At 40.2% G+C, this 16,388-nt stretch overlaps 1 protein-coding gene across 1 annotated transcript in view; it reads right to left on the reverse strand.

Annotated features, from left to right (window-relative positions):
• The window catches only part of LOC124789868 (U3 small nucleolar RNA-associated protein 4 homolog), an 80,227-nt gene that overhangs the window by 33,229 nt on the left and 30,610 nt on the right, over positions 1-16,388 (reverse strand). The window contains exons 8-9 of the mRNA XM_047257380.1: positions 6,612-6,682; positions 5,113-5,349 (exon numbers count right to left, since the gene is read on the reverse strand). Of these exons, the coding sequence (XP_047113336.1) occupies positions 5,113-5,349; positions 6,612-6,682 (308 nt within the window). The remainder of the gene's footprint in view (positions 1-5,112; positions 5,350-6,611; positions 6,683-16,388) is intronic.

The raw sequence follows: 16,388 nt of genomic DNA on the forward strand, positions 1-16,388 counted from the left end.
CTCATTATCAGAATGCGACAAACAATGCATGACACAGTACAATAATGCTATTTCAGCTTAGAGTGACGTAAACATCTATAACAAAGTAATAGCACTTATCATATCAAAGAAAAATAAGCAATCAATTCAACCCAGACGAAGCACGTGAAAAAGGAAGGGTACTCGTATAAATACGGACGGAGCGCCTGACGCATAGCAATGGCTACCTGGTAAAGCTTAACTGCTAAGCTTATGACTCGAACCAAACTACTGTAGCTGTATCGCCATTCATTCGACCTAAATTGTCTCTCATATTACAATGGACCAACTTTGTTTCGATTTGGAGGTGCGGCCTAAAACTTTTCTCTCTTCTTGAACTTCGTATCTCAAATTTCAGGTGCGGCTTAGATTCGGGAAAAATTTTTTTCCTTGATTTCGAGTCTCATTTTTCAGGTGTGGCTTACATTCGAGTAAATACGGTACATACTGAAGGTATTTTAAATCAGTCTTTGCAAACTGTAAGAAATTGCATATTTTGTACACAAATGCATTTTATTGAAATAAAACATAATGAGTGGTCTGTAATGAAAGATATTTACAATATGGCTTGCTTTCTATATCAAAAAGCAGTTCATTACAAAAGATGTTGATTTTATTTACAGTATTTTATGTCCAATTTTCACACACAGCAAAAAACACCATCTGCTTGCACAGTTTTGAGGTATTCCTTTGTGTGGCACAGTTGATTCCAGCCTCTCCCACATTTCTTTGTGGTGCTGCATTTTGTTACGTTTCACCCCAAGTAATGGAAAGTTCTACAAAGCAATGTGCAATTACACTGGAATCAACAGTGCCAAAAGAAGGAATACCTCGAAACATGCAAGTAGATGGCATTTCCTGATGTGAGTGAAAATCAGACACAAAATACCATAAGAAAAACCGATATCTTCAATAATGAGCTGTTTTTCGATCTACAAAGAAAGCCACATTGTAAATATCTTTCATTAGAGACTGCGGTGACATAATATGCATTTTTCTTGTAGTTGCAGACACACATTTGAAATACCTTCAATATGAGATATAAGTTATCCTTATATTATTTGTGCTGCATGCGTAATGTTCTACAATATGACTGGCTGATGAGTCATGCATTCTGTTCTGTGATTGGCTGATAGAAGCAAATCAGTTAGGTGCCATCTGTATTTCATTGCTTACTAAAGCTTCACCTGCGAATGAATGACAACCCCTATATTAAGCTATTACACAACACAAAAACATTGACCTCAACAACCAAAGCTTTGACAACTGTGAGTGTGAAACGACCCTGTATTTTTCAAATGATGAATTCATGAAAATGCCTAATCTTATAGTGGGGTAAATACAGTAATCAAAAAGCCATCAGTTTTTTCTCTATTTCAGCCTTTGATCTGTATTTGATTTCATGGTGTAAGCATTTGAAATATGTAACTTGTTACACAATTAAAATACTATTACATGTCCGCACCTCAGTCAACAATGGAACCCTTATACGATCACTTTGTTGTCCACCTGTCTGTTCCACTGTTAAGACCCCTTTTCTCCGGAACAGGTCAGTAAATAAATTCAAATTTATGTCACTTACTAAGAACTACAATCCTTTGATTGGGTAAAACATTTAAACTTTGACGTCAATGCAATTAAAAGATTTTTCTATATTTGCGACATTTTTTGATATTCACAAGCTTACTCATCAAATCCTAAAGGGCGCTTCCTGTTGACCTTGAGTCATGAAATTTGACAAGAAGCAGTGTTTTACACTACATGTAAATGAAAAAATCTGAAATTGGTTAAACTGTAATTATATCCATAAAAATATCTTTTTGCCATTAGAACTTACATTGCATTCTACATCCATCGAAATCATTATAGAAAAATATGCTTTCCTAAGAAAATAAAAATATTTTAATAAATCTTCTCTCTCTCTTTCTCTCTTGATGTATAAACTGAAGTCTCTTGCTTGCTTCTTTTTGTATATCCAGTCTAATCTCAGGGACTACCGTAGAGATGTTGACATCTTCTTGCAATTCTTGGGACTGATATCTTGCCAGTATCAATATGAATAACAACAAAAAATTATTGAGATTCTCAAGCCCCAGCACAGATGAACTATCTGTATACACTCACAATAAAACACCACAAAATAATAAATGTACAGTAATGAGACATCAGGAATATGTTTGGGAGGTAACATAGTTAAGTGACTAACAGTGCAAGACCTCAGGTTAACATAAGTGCATTGCAAATGTGACATGCTGGTACATTAATAACTGGTGTAGCCGCCAATAATTTTGAACGCAAGCATCCAAATGTGCTTGCATTGTGTTTCACAGCTGCCGGATGTTAGTTTGTGGGATGGAGTTCCATAACTGTTGCATTTGGTTTGTCAATACAGGAACAATTAATGCCGTTTGTAGATGACAGTGATGTGGTCATCCGATAATATCTTATATGTACTCAACTGGAGACAGATCTGGTGATCAAGCATGCCAAGGCAACATGTCGACACTCAGTACAGCATGTTGGTTCGCAACAGTGGTATCTAGGTGCGTGTTATCATCTTGGAAAACCCCCCTTGAATGTTATTCACAAACAGCAGCACAACAGATTGTTGGGTAGCAATTGTAGTGTGTGGATGAGTGTTATCGTGTTGGAAAACACCCCTTGGAATGCTGCTCACAAATGGCAGCACAACAGATCAAATAACCAGACTGATGTGAAAATTTGCAGTCAGTGTGCATTGGATAAACACGAGAGTGCTCCTGCTGTTATACGAAATCACACCCCAGACCCAAACTCCAGATGTGGGTCCAATGTGTGTAGCATGCAGACAGAATGGTTGCAGGCCCTCAACTGGCCTCCTCTTAACCAACACATGGGCCATCACTAGCACCAAGACAGAACCAGCTTTCATCAGAAAATACAACAGACCTCCACTCTGCCCTCCAACAAGCTCTCGCTTGACATTACTGACACCACAAATGGTGTTGGTTTGGGTTCAGTGGAATGAATGCTACAGGACACCTGGCTGAGAGCTTTCCTTGAAGCAACCGATTTGCAATAGTTCACTGTATCACAGTGATGCTATCTGCTGCTCAAATTGATGTTGCAGATGCAGTACAATGTGCCAGAGCCATACACAGAACATGATGGTCTTGCTTCTCAGTAGTGCCACGCAGCCATCTGGCTCCCAGTTTTCTTGCAATGTTACTTTCTTGTCACCGCTTCTGTCAGGTCATGTACAGTGGCTACATTCCTGCCACGTCTTTAGCAATATCGCAGAATGAACATCCAGCTTCTCATAGCACGACCTCATTCAAACTCAGTGAGGTGCTGATGATGGCGTCTTTGCCCCCTCAAGGGGATAGGATGTCAAAAATTTAAAAAAATGCAATTTTTCAAAAATATGCCGATTTTGTAGTGCACATTTTCCTGAACAGTTTTTTGTATAAAACATATATATTTGAGAGATTATAAGGCACCTTATTTGGTCTTAAGTGTATCAAGATGCAGCGCCACACCTCTTTGCACAGCATTCTTCTGTCATATGTAAGTGAAGAATATCATCACAGGAATTCTCCACCAACTGATGTGATGGACCTATATTCAGGGACCTTGCAAATGAAAACTTATTGAAGAAATGTCTTCATGGCAGTACATAAAACCCAAATAAAAGTTTTAACCAATGTGTATGACAAAGACTACCAAAAACCATTTTTGTGGGAAATGCATTTGCTATTGGTGTTTATGATGCAGTTTCATTTTTTAATGATGGTGCGCAAAGCAGGAAATATATTTTAGAGAAAACGGAAATTAAGCCTGGAGTGAACTGCATCAAAGCTTTGTATGCAATAGACAGAGAGCATGTTGTGAAAGCAGATAAATCATTTTTGGGGGCGATAAAATCAAGTAGAGTGTGTCAGAGGAATGTGAAAAGGAAGAAAACTGATTTAGAAAATGGAAAAGAACCTGCTTATGGTGCTGGACAGTTCTAAAAGAATGCCAAATACAAGCAGAAACTTTAACAGCCATTTTCTGCAAAACACAAATTTCTGTACTTAGGTACATGTAACATCCAAAATAAATATCGTATTACTTTCAAACTTGGTAAGCTTATTAAACACAAACTCATTAATGCAAAATTCTAGAATTTTCCAAATCTATTAAAAACTGTGGTAAAAACTGAGATAATTCACTATAAAATTTGGGTTTTTTCAAAACGAGAAGTTCAAAATGTAACAGCCCATTCATTTTTTCATAAATTAAATAAATTCTAGATTTTCATACACCTGTAAGAATGGTTTGTATGCTGTGCAAAATTCATCAAAAATCTCTCTTACTTATGAAGAAAAGTGTGCCTATAGCAACAAATGCAGCCAATAATAAGTGAAAAAATGATGAAATTTCACATGTAGAAAAAATTATTTTGCTACATTTTTGAACTTCCACTGCCATGAGTGTGAATTGTGAATCCCTCCTGGCCATGCTGACAAAGTTGTATGAATTTATTTGTAAAAGTATAGATACTGGAAATTAAAATGTCTTGTGGTGCCTCTCCTGCTCAAAGTCCGCCCGTTTGACATCTTACCCCCCTTAAAGGGTTTCTTGCCTAACATCAACTCACCACGTCCAATCTCAAAGCTAAACTAATGCTTACAACAGTTACAGTGTGTATTTAAAGCAAACCTGATTTGCATCCTCATAGTGGCGCTACTAGCACCACCCATATGCAACTGGCATGAGATCTGAATAGACATCACCTTTCAGACGTACAATAAATTTCGTTTATGTCGTACAACTCTTTATTAGTGTTGTGTTTTACCATCAGTGTAAATAATTAAGTTTGTATGGAACCCTCAGCACGAGAGTCCTGTTCACATTTGGCCTTTTTGTTGTGGTTCAGCTTCTAAATAACCACAATCTATGTCTTTGTCACAGGAATATTCATTTTGTACAGTTTCATTTTACTTGAAAATGGCTTTCTGTAAAGCACTTGACTGTCTATGAAAAGAACTGCAGTCAAGCTTACATCACCACATATGTATTAGTTTTATATGAAATTAAAACTAAATAAAAAGAAAGATTAAATGTGAATACCACATGAAAACTGAAGAGCCGCAAGCAACTACGAGTAGAATAAGCTAACCACTGGCTGTCACCGCTGATGGTTGCTGCTGTGACTGCTTCTGCACCTCGACTGTTAAGGGTCAACAGTCGTGTGGCCGGTTGTGACATGATACCGTCCCTTTCTTCACCTAGGCGCCACACTTCTACAAAGTTGTGATGTCTTAACAAAATACAGCATGCCTCATGTGCAACCACAACACCCCGTCCCTGGTAACATAATACCCAAAATAAAACATTACCATTAACAAAAATTTAAGAGTCATCATTGGAATACTACTAATTTATATGGTCACTACATCTGAAGTTAATGTTTATTTAAAAACTTGTTTTTGAAGAAATCCTGAAGTAATACACCTTAAGAGGATTATTGTGTCATTGTACAAAGAAAATGACAAGAAGAAACTAAATATATACACACAAACTCTATTGGTTTCACAGTTTAGAAAACCGAAAATTTATCAAACAAGCACACTAACTAGACACAATAGTAATAAGACTACTTGGAACTATTTTACAAGGCATTTTATTTAATATGTGACTGTTTCTTGACATCAAACTGTGTCCTTACCCTGTGAAAAGTTTCATCATAATCTATCACTTCAATTACACTGGGCGACAGATTTAAAACAGATTCATCTTTGCTCTCCACCTTAAAATATCTAATGAGCTGATATAAAAGAACCAAGACTGGTCATGCAAATTTGTGTATTTAACAAATGCATTCAGTCAGTTGTGGTGACCTACAAGGTAGGTCCCATTCAAGTCCTTAATGCCCGCATTCTTTCCTTCCACAGTACAAAATATTATTGTATGTAGTTTTCCACAAAGTGGTGGAGGAATTCTGCCATTTACGTTTGGTTGTTTCCTACAGTGGTGATCTAAAAATACAGTAACTCATTACTTGTGCGTGCAGTAACCACTATGAAGCAACTGTTGTGCTGGTGGAGGAAAATGTAGTTAGTTAGTTAGTTAGTTAGTTAGTTCCTCCCCCCCTATACCCCAGTACCACCATTCTACAGCAGCTGCAATTGGGTAGGGCTTCGGTAGGCACAGTTCACTTCCTCTACTCTACATCGCAAGTGAATACTCATTCGGGATGTCTTGAACAAACTGTATTTACGTGTGCAGTGGAGGCATGTGTTGCTATGGATATTACATCCTGAAGCACTAACTGGAATTTCCTATTTCAGAATCAATATACTGAAAAAAAACTTTAAAAGTATTTTAAATGATACTGTTTTAATTCAGTTTGGAATTTCTTGGAATTACTGACATGCCACAACAAATATGTTACAAATGGAATTGCAGGTAGAACTACATCAGCATTGTTATAGTACAGAAGATGAGAAATTTGAGTTATAAAAGGGTTTAAAACTTAACAAATTATTTTATTCAGTCAGTTTTTCACTGTTTTACCATTACATCAATATTTCCTTAAATACTGAAGATAGCAGTAATGCTGGACATACCTGAAGGAGGGGAGGATATTTTACCAGGACCTTTGGAGGATAACTGCTAATTGCCAAATAACCATCTAAACCTGTAGAGTGGAAGAAAAAAGGTCACAGTAAAAAATAAATACAAAATACTGCAGAGGTTTAAAAGCAAACAATAGTAACACCAGGTTTGAATACCAACAATATTAGGAAAAACAGATTGCTACTGACTGAGTTGCAGACACAATGAAAACACAGTTACAAATTACAGCTTTCAGCCAAACCCTTCTTCAGCAAAGAAAACACGCGCGCACACACACCCATGCGCGCGCGCGTGCGAGCGCCCCCCCCCCCCCCCCCAACTCACAAGCAGCTCACCTCATGCACACGACTCCCGCACAGTCTGGCCACCGGGAGGACCTCATTCTGTGACACAAAATGCAGATGAAAATAACATACTTGATTTCAATGGCTGCTTCACAACACAGGCCATCTGGATTCTCCCCTCCACCACCAGCTTTTCTGAACTCTGCAGATGGGAGTATCTTTAGAATACATACATTCTCTGCTCCCAAAATTATCCCTGCCTCAAACTACAGTAATTTACTTTTCCCACACCCTCCACCTAACAGTTTCCACCCTTTCTGTCCTATTACCTCTATCCCTTTCCACATCTACTCACCCTCATTGTGTTTTGTCCCCTGCCAATGCACCTGTGCCCATCCATTTCACTTCCCTGCTCCTTTTGTTTCCCGTTTCCCATTCCCCCCCCCCCTCCACCCCCCCCCCCCCCACACACACACATCCCACAGCTTCTGCCACTACAACTGGCAGTTTTGTTAAGTGACCACCTAGTCCCAGCATGCCCCACAAAACAGCACTCTTCTCTCCCCCCGACCCATACCCTGCTATCCCTCCCCCTTCCCTGCCTCACCCCAGATTCCTATTCACGTGACAGTTGGATTCCGGTCAGAGCTGCTGCTGATAACAGTCATATGTGCATTAGGTGTGTTTGTTTATGTGAATAAGAGTGTGTTTTCTTTGCTGAAGAACACTTTCACCGGAAGCTATAATGTGTAACTGTCTTTTCATTGTGTCTGTCTGCAACCCAACAGGTTGTCTTTACAGTGAGTATCAATCTATCCTTTTTTAAATATTACTGAAATGTAGAAATCCATAAATGGCCATTTTGCATACTGGAGCAAATAAGAAAAGACTCACTGCAATATACAAAACTTAAAGACATACATATACTTGGCTGTCTTGCGAGCTGGAGCAAATAGGAAAGGACATTTAAAGAAATACACATTGTGTCTAAACCATGAATATCTTACCTTCCTTTTTATTTCTGCTAGCTTTCAACTCTCTCCCACTTTAGCTACCTATGGAATGTTTTCAATTTTTGATTTCAAGTGGCTCTGAGCACTATGGGACTCAACATCTGAGGTCATCAGTCCCCTAGAACTTAGAACTACTTAAACCTAACTAACCTAAGGACATCACACACATCCATGCCCTAGGCAGGATTCGAACCTACGAACGTAGCGGTCGTGCGGTTCCAGACTGAAACGCCTAGAACTGCTCGGCCACATTGAGTTTTTAATTCTTGGAAACTTCCCTTACTCAATCTTTATATACTTTGTATCTGTAGACCTTCTTACAAACATTAAGGCAGAAATTGTAACTTTTCCATTTTTATACATAATTCATATTAATTTGGTAGGACACTGCAGAGCAAACATAACTGTTCCATCAATTAAGATGTGAAAGTTATGTTTCTATCACGGCAGAATAAATAATGTATTGTGTTTGCACAGTACGAGAAAAATGTTTATTTGTAATTCTTCAGGCTTTTCCAGTGATCTGTAGACATCTTGAAATGCCAGGTGTTCTGCCGGATATCAGTGTAATCCATGCACAATATTTCAACAATCTGACTCGTTGTCTTCACCAGGTCAAATGGAATGTGTTCAATATTTATACCTAATGCCTTCCCGCCATGGTCAGTTCTAGACACTCCATATGCTGTCTGTTCCCACTAGAATCATCCTGAGATGTTCCGGTTTCAGCCTGGTGCACCTGGCATTGAGTTGAGTTCTGTTTTCAATCTGGTGCAGCTGGAAGTGAGCTGATGTTCCATTTTTGGTCCGGTACACCTGACAATGATCTGGCATTCTGTTCTCAGTATGATGCACCTGATTGCTCCATTTGGGCTCGTTCCCTGTCTCCCCATTCTCAGTTTCTCTTTTTATCAGGTTCTGCTGCTGCAACCACTGTGTTTTTCAGAACTCTAGTGCAGGATGCTGGGCTATGATCAGATGATACTCAGCATCACAATTCATGAGATTTTCTGCCACTTTTATCTGTGTTGACACAAGGGAATTAAAAACGTTAGCTGCCAGTGGGCACTGATTTAGATCAAAGGGGATAGTTGACAATATGTGCCATAATGGGATATGAACCTGGGTCTCTTGCTTACTAGGTAGATGCACTGATCACTATGCCCTCCAGACACAGTGGTTGCCACAACTGCACAGACTACCCTAGCACACCTCCCGTCACACCCAAATTTTCAACTTATCCAAACACTACCAATGTTGTGCCCCTTTCCCATTATCCTCATTACTTGTGGCATTTTGCTGATTCCCATAAGTGATCAAGCTCAACGTGCATCTGCACTGCAGGGATCATTAGCTGTCCTCACCACAGATGCACATCGAGCTTGAACACTTAGGGAAACGGCCAAATGCCACTAGTAAAGAGGATAATGGGCAAGGGACACTATATCAGTAGTGCACGGATACGTTGAGAATTTGGGTCAGACGGTTGGTGGTGTAGGGTAGTCCATATAGTTGCAGTGACCACTGTGTCCGGATGGCGTCTTGATTGGTGCATCTGCCTAGTAAGCTGGAGATGTGGGTTCAAACCCTGGTCTGGTTCAAATTTTTAATTTTTCCCATTGATTTAAATCGATCCCCTCTGGCAGCTAATGTCTTTAATTCTCTTGTGTCCTGATTCATAGTGGCTGCAGGATTACAATAGTGCCTGTTCTTTCGGACATGTCTGAAAGAACAGGCACCACATATATATTTATCTGTATTGACTCTCTTATAAGGTTGAAAGAATATGTGAATATCTTGGCCAGAATCCTCATTTTTTCATAGATCATAGTATGATTCAGATCTGGACAGTACTCTGCAATGGCTGATTTAGTTCCTATCTTAGCAGGTGTGCGTGTGATATTCTTATTGTCTAGAAAATGTATGACATGCCAAATTGGCAGTATATTATAAATTTCTGATTCATGTAAACCAAGGACATATGGGACATGTTCCTATGGGAAGAGTGAAAAAGAAGACAAGCGCTCCCTTGAAGGCAACAGACATACCTGACAATGTCATTAAACAACTAAAATTAAGAGTGCCAATTCCACCTAGACTGTATGGACTATGTAAAGCACACAAAGAGGGTGTGCCACCATAACCAACTGTCAGCAACACTGGTGCAAAGTTCAAGCAAGCAGCCAATTATTTCAAGAAATTACTGTGCTCTAATGTGGAGAAGTTTATTCTTCATAACCACAACTCGGAGAAGTTCTTTCATCAGTTTTGATGTGGCCTCCCTGTTTACTAGCGTATCACTGAAAGACTCAGTAGAACTGATTGCAGAAACATTTGACAATATTCTGATGGGCCTGTTCAGACATATACTAACTTCAATATAGAACGAGATTTTTCACTCTGCAGCAGAGTGTGCACTGATTTGAAACTTCCTGGCAGATTAAAACTGTGTGCCCAACCGAGACTCCAACTCGGGACCTTTGCCTTTCGCTGGCAAGTGTTCTACCATCTGAGTTACCGAAGCGCGACTCATGCCAGGGGTTGTGAAACCAGTCATGTGATCTAGAAGCTGAGCTGCAACCACTGTGCTGCATTCTATGTGGGCATGACAACCACCAACCATTCTGCCCGCATGAATGGCCACTGACAAACTGTGGTTAAGAAACATGTGGACCACCTTGTTACTGTGCACGCTGACCAACCGGATGTCCTTCATTTCAATGACTGCTTCACAGCCTGTGCCATCTGGATCCTCCCCACCAGCACCAGTTTTTCTGAATTGTGCAGGTGGGAACTCTCCCTGCAATATATCCTATGTTCTCGTAACCCTCCTGTTCTCAACTTTCGTTAGCATTTTTCTCACCCATCCAGCCCCTTCCCTGTTCCCATCCCAGCACTAACACAGTCCCCATTCCATCAATGCACAAAGTCTTTTTACGTCTCTTCTTTTCTGCAATCTCCCCCACCTCTCTCCTGTCCTCCGTCTAACCTCCTGACTGTACCTAGCTGCCCTACCCTCTCTCCACTTCGTCCCTGCACATTCCCCAGCAGCACTTCACTGTCCCCCACTCCAACACAGCTATCCCTCCCTATCCCTGCACCAGCCTTCTCCTTACTCCCACCCAGTTGCCACTCCCATCATGCATTGCTGGTTGCAGTGCGGCTTCAGCTGCCAGAGGCTGCAGTCGGTGTGTGTGTGTGTGTTTGTGTGTGTGTGTGTGTGTGTGTGTGTGTGTGTGAGATCTGTGAGATCTACTTTCACTAAATCTAAAATTATTCTGGACCTCTTTAGCCACCAAGTTGACAGTTGGTTCTATCCCCAGTTAGAGCTGGTATTTGTCTCAAACTAAGTGTCACTAGGTCATGCTTTGCACAGATCCAAAATGGTTCCAATCTTCATTAACAATTAGTCAAATTGCTTCCCTTGAAGGGCAAGTTAGGCTTTCATGTACCAGTGATTCTACAACAGTGGAGAAGCTGTACATCTCACACACCATGAGGAACTGCTACTAGATGGTAAAGTCGCAATTCCTCAACTTCAGCACAGAAGCTGCATATTAGAATAGCCCTGAAAGCACCTGTCACCAGAATAACCTCTCCACAGTACCCAACAGCCTTGCAGTACATAGGTATTGGTGATTCACATACCATGTATCCATAGCCTAGCAAGGATCATATGAAAGCATTATAAAAGAGGAGCGGACATACCTTGTTGGCTCCCTAAGACGTGTGCCTAAGACACTTCAATGCCTTGGGGGATCTTGACCTCAGATGTCTTATCTGTATTAGCCACAACAGCTTTGAATCAGATATGACCCACACAATTAAACCAAATCAATACAACATCAAATTGTATCCTTCATCCACAGACTAAGGAACAATGCAGTGAGCTCCTTATTTTGAACCTTATACTACTAATGGCAACTGAAAACAGAATTACATTTAAAATAATGGCTTGAGGGGGACTCAATTCTCTTGCTAAAACATGTCAGATAAACTTCGTCAGCTCGGTATCTGAGAAATCATGGTAAAAGGAAGGAATGTATGAGCAAAGGCACATCCATGGATGCCCCATTGATAAAGCTGTTGAAGAATACTGTGCCTCCATACAGTATCATATGCTTTTTCTGTTGAAAAATGTGCCCATAAAATGCTTCTTTTTTTCTTTCAGGATCACCAGTCTTCTGAGTGGTTGGATATGACTCTTCACAAATTCCTCTCTTGTGCCAACCTCTTCACTTCAGAGCAGTACTTGCACCCTACATCCTCAATTACTTGTTGGATGTATTCAAATCTCTGTCTTCCGATACAGTTTTCACCCTCTACTGTTCCATCTAGCACCATAGAGGTTACTCCCTGATGCCTTAACTTATGACCTATCATCCTGTCCCTTCTTCTTCTCAGCGTTTTCCAGGTGTTCCTTCCTTCGCACATTCTGCGGAGAACCTCCTCAGTTCTTTATCTTATCCGTCCATCTGATTTTTAACATTCCTCTGTAGCATCACATCTCAAATATTTTGATTCTCTTCTGTTCCAGTTTTCCCCTGTCCATGATCCACTACCACACAATGCTGTGCTCCTCCAAATGCTCATTATCAGAAATTTCTTCCTCAAATTAAGGCCAAGGGTTGATACCAGTAGACTTCTCTGGGCCAGGAATACTCTCTTTGCCTATGCTAGTCTGCTTTTTATGTCCTCCCTGCTTTGTTCATCATATGTCATCTTGCTTCCAAGCAGAATTCCTGAACTTCATCTACTTCAATTGCCTCTCTGGTGCCTTTACCTTTTCTAAAGCAAAACTGATCATCATCTAACTGATCCTCAGTTTTCTTTTCCAGCCTTCTGTGTATTATTATTGTCAGCAGCTTGGATGCATGATCTGTTAAGCTAATTGTGCAATAGTTTTAGTACTGATCTGTCCTTCCTATCTTCAGAATTTTGTGGATGATATTTTTCCTGGAATTCTGATGGTGTGCATCACCAGTCTCATAGATTCTACACATCAACTTAAATAGTCGTTTGGTTGCCACTTCCCTCAGTGATTTTAGAAATTCCGATGGAATGTTATCTATACTTTCTGCCTTATTTGATCTGAAGTCTTGCAAAGCTCTTTTAAATTCTGACTCTAATGCTGAATCCCTTATGTCTGACCCCAATTTCTTCTTCTAACATGTCATCAGCACTTCAATGCACTCTGACCACCTGTCTGCTTTCTCTTCTTTGTTTAACAGTGCAATTCCCATTGCATTCTTAATGCCACCACCTCTGCATTTAATTTCACCAAATATTATTTTGACTTCTCTATAAGCTGAATCACCCCTCCTGACAGTCATTTCCTTTTCGATTTCTTCACATTTTTCCTGCAGCCATTTCACCTTGACTGCCCTGCATTTGCTATTTATTTCATTCCTAAAGCATTTATAATGCTGCATTCCTGTCTTTCCCTGAATATTTTTGTACTTTCTTCTTTCATCGCTCAACTGACAATCAGTCTCTTAGCCAAAGTTTATTTGCGGTTACCTTCCTTGTACCTATGTTTGTCTGTCCAACATGTTTGATTACCCTTTCTAGATATGTTCACTCCACTTCAATTGAGTTGCTTACTCTGGTGTTCCTAATTGCAGTGTCCACATCATTAGCGAACTTCAAATGCATTTCGTCATTCTCAGCGTTTCCTATTACCCCTTCCTTCCACATTGATTCTTTCAGAAGATTCTCTTGAACTTCAGTCTGCTCTGCATGATTACCAAATCATGAACTATGTCTATATGTGCACCTGGGTACATCTTACAATCCAATACCTGATTTTGGAATCCCTGTCTGACAATGATATAATCCAACTGGAACCTTATCATTTTCCCCCTCTTTTCCAAGTATACCTCCTCCTCTTGTGATTCTTAAACTGAGAAGATTCTTGAGCATAGTATTCACTATTACTAACTGAAATTTCTTGCAGAACTCAGTCTTTCTCCTCTCTCATTCCTACTGCCAAGCCCATATTCTCCTGTAACCCTTCTTCTATTCCTTTCCTTACAACCTTGTTTCAATCCCCTATGATTATTAGATTTTCATGAATTACCTGTTCAATATTCTCATATATTTTCTGTATCTCTTCATCTGCTACATGCGATGCTGGTATATATACCTGATCTATCCCTGTCAGCAATGGTCTGCTGTTGAATCTGATGAGAACGACCCTATCATCAAACTGTTTATAGTAGCCCACATTCCTATTCATAAAAAATCTACCCCCGTTACACCATTTTCTGCTGCTGTTGATATTACTCTACATTTGTCTGATCAGAAATCCTTATCTTCTTTCCATTTCACTTCACTAACCCCACATCTAGAGAGCCTCTGCATTTCCATTTCCATGTTTTCTAGTTTTCCTACTACATTTAAACTTCTGACATTTCATGCTCTGACTCGCAGAATGTTATCCCGGTGTTGGTTATGTCACTTTTTCAAAACATGGTCACCTCCTCCTTGGCAGGCCCCACCTCGAGATCTGAATGGGAGACTAATCATTAAGCTTTTGCCAATGGAGAGATGATCATAATACTTTTTTGAACTACAACTCACATGTCTTGAGAATACATATTCTGTGTCTTTAATGCAGTGGTTTCCATTGCCTTTCGCATTCTCATGCCATTGATAATTGCTGATTCTTGTAAATGCTATCTCAGTACAAAAGCCTGTTGCATAGCTGTCAGACAGGTAGTCAATGGTGGAGAGTGTGCAGGGTGTTTCCTGAACTCAAACCAAGACTTGTTAAGAAGCTACCTGGTCGCTAACACTCAGGCCACAATGAGTTTGCCATAAGTTCCAAGGTTTTCCATAAAGAACTCATTAAGGCAATGTTTCAGTAATCATTTGTGTGTATGTGGTCCTTCCCTTGTTTTACAAGATGACCAAAACTGCTTCCCTTAACAAGCTGAGAATGTATGCTGTCTTCCACATTTTATTGAAAAATTCTAGAAGGATTTCCTTTTATTTTTATTCAGGTTTACCCAGTACTCTACTTGATTCAGTAGTCTGCAGTGCAGTATCACAAGCTCAAGACCATAACAAATTCAGCTCCAGCGTGCTGTTACAGAAATCAACTTTTCTTGGACATTAAGTCCAATCCATCACTTTCCATGATTACAGGGTGTGACAGGATGCCAGATCCAGTGTGACAACAGCAGTTGTATTGGAAAAATGCTGTGCCATTTTCAGGGTGTTGTTCGGAGATGCTCTTCCTTCAGTATAGCTGCTGCAGGTGGCTTACTTGTGCTTTCCAGAAACCCATTTAATTAGTTCCCATACCTGTTTAGAGCAAGTGGAATGGTTTAGAGAGTTAAGGGATGTAGTCAAAATTTCATCTTACTCTCCTTTACAACAGTGGGATTTGGTTTTTAGCATCCAAAAGGAAGCAAGAGTCTCAGCAATTTATCAGCAGAGCCACTCACTGACCCTGATTGCGGTGCAGTACTTGAGCACTGCTTGGTCTTCAAAATGCATCCTGATGATGAAGCTGTCATTGGAGTGCAAGTCATTGACCACTTCTCACTGAGCAGTGTTAGTGACATTAGGACAGCATACAAAAAGATCAGTGGCAGAGAATGATCCACGGCAGTACTGAAGTGGACACTCAGCCCCTTCTTCAAGAGGTATAATATTTCAAGAGACATGAGGACCTGTTTTGGAAAGACCTCATTGCTACTACTGTGGAGGCTGAGTTACCCACTGTTGTTACGGCAGGTCGAGTCTGTCAGTTCGTGAAAGAGTTCTGGTGCAGTTCACAGCTAAGACAATTTCTGCCTGCCACCATTACACAGCTATGTCCCAGGGTCAGGTAACAGGACAAGAGAACAAAGGTTCTACAACGCACCAACAAATTAGTAACAAAGTCATACAAATGAATTAAAACGTTTACTTATCTTTGTGACTAGCTGAATAATTAAGTCTGCAACACTGATTGTAATATAACACAAAAAAGGCCCTCAATGGCTAAGCGCAAATAATCATAGGTTAACTTCATAGTACATAGCAAATGCAATTTGCAACTACTGTCTGTTTACTTCTAACAGTTCACTAAACAACATTCCCTGTGTATGTCAGCCCTGGACAATTACCTATAACCAAGTGGGCAAGAGCTGCTCTTCTATCTTCCAAGTAGACTTCTGTCCGTTGTCGTCTGGTCATTGGCAGATTGCACTCGGCCACAACTGGCCGAGCCGAAGTCGATATCTTCCTCCTCAGCGTCACCCTTGGCGGTGATGGAACTCGCACAAGTGGTGAACCACTATGGCACTGGCACCAGCTCGTATCTTTGTGCCTGTGGTGTTTTTGCCCTGGCTTTGTCTTGTTCAGATGACAGCACCCTCGACAGCTCATCCTCAGTGACAGTACTTGGTAGATCCCAACAACACATTAGATGCATTGAAGTTTCCCCACAGAAGAGGAACGGATAGTAAACTGTGCAGTA

This window comes from Schistocerca piceifrons, chromosome 3 (assembly GCF_021461385.2).
Source record: "Schistocerca piceifrons isolate TAMUIC-IGC-003096 chromosome 3, iqSchPice1.1, whole genome shotgun sequence".
NCBI classification, from domain to species: Eukaryota; Metazoa; Arthropoda; class Insecta; order Orthoptera; family Acrididae; genus Schistocerca; species Schistocerca piceifrons.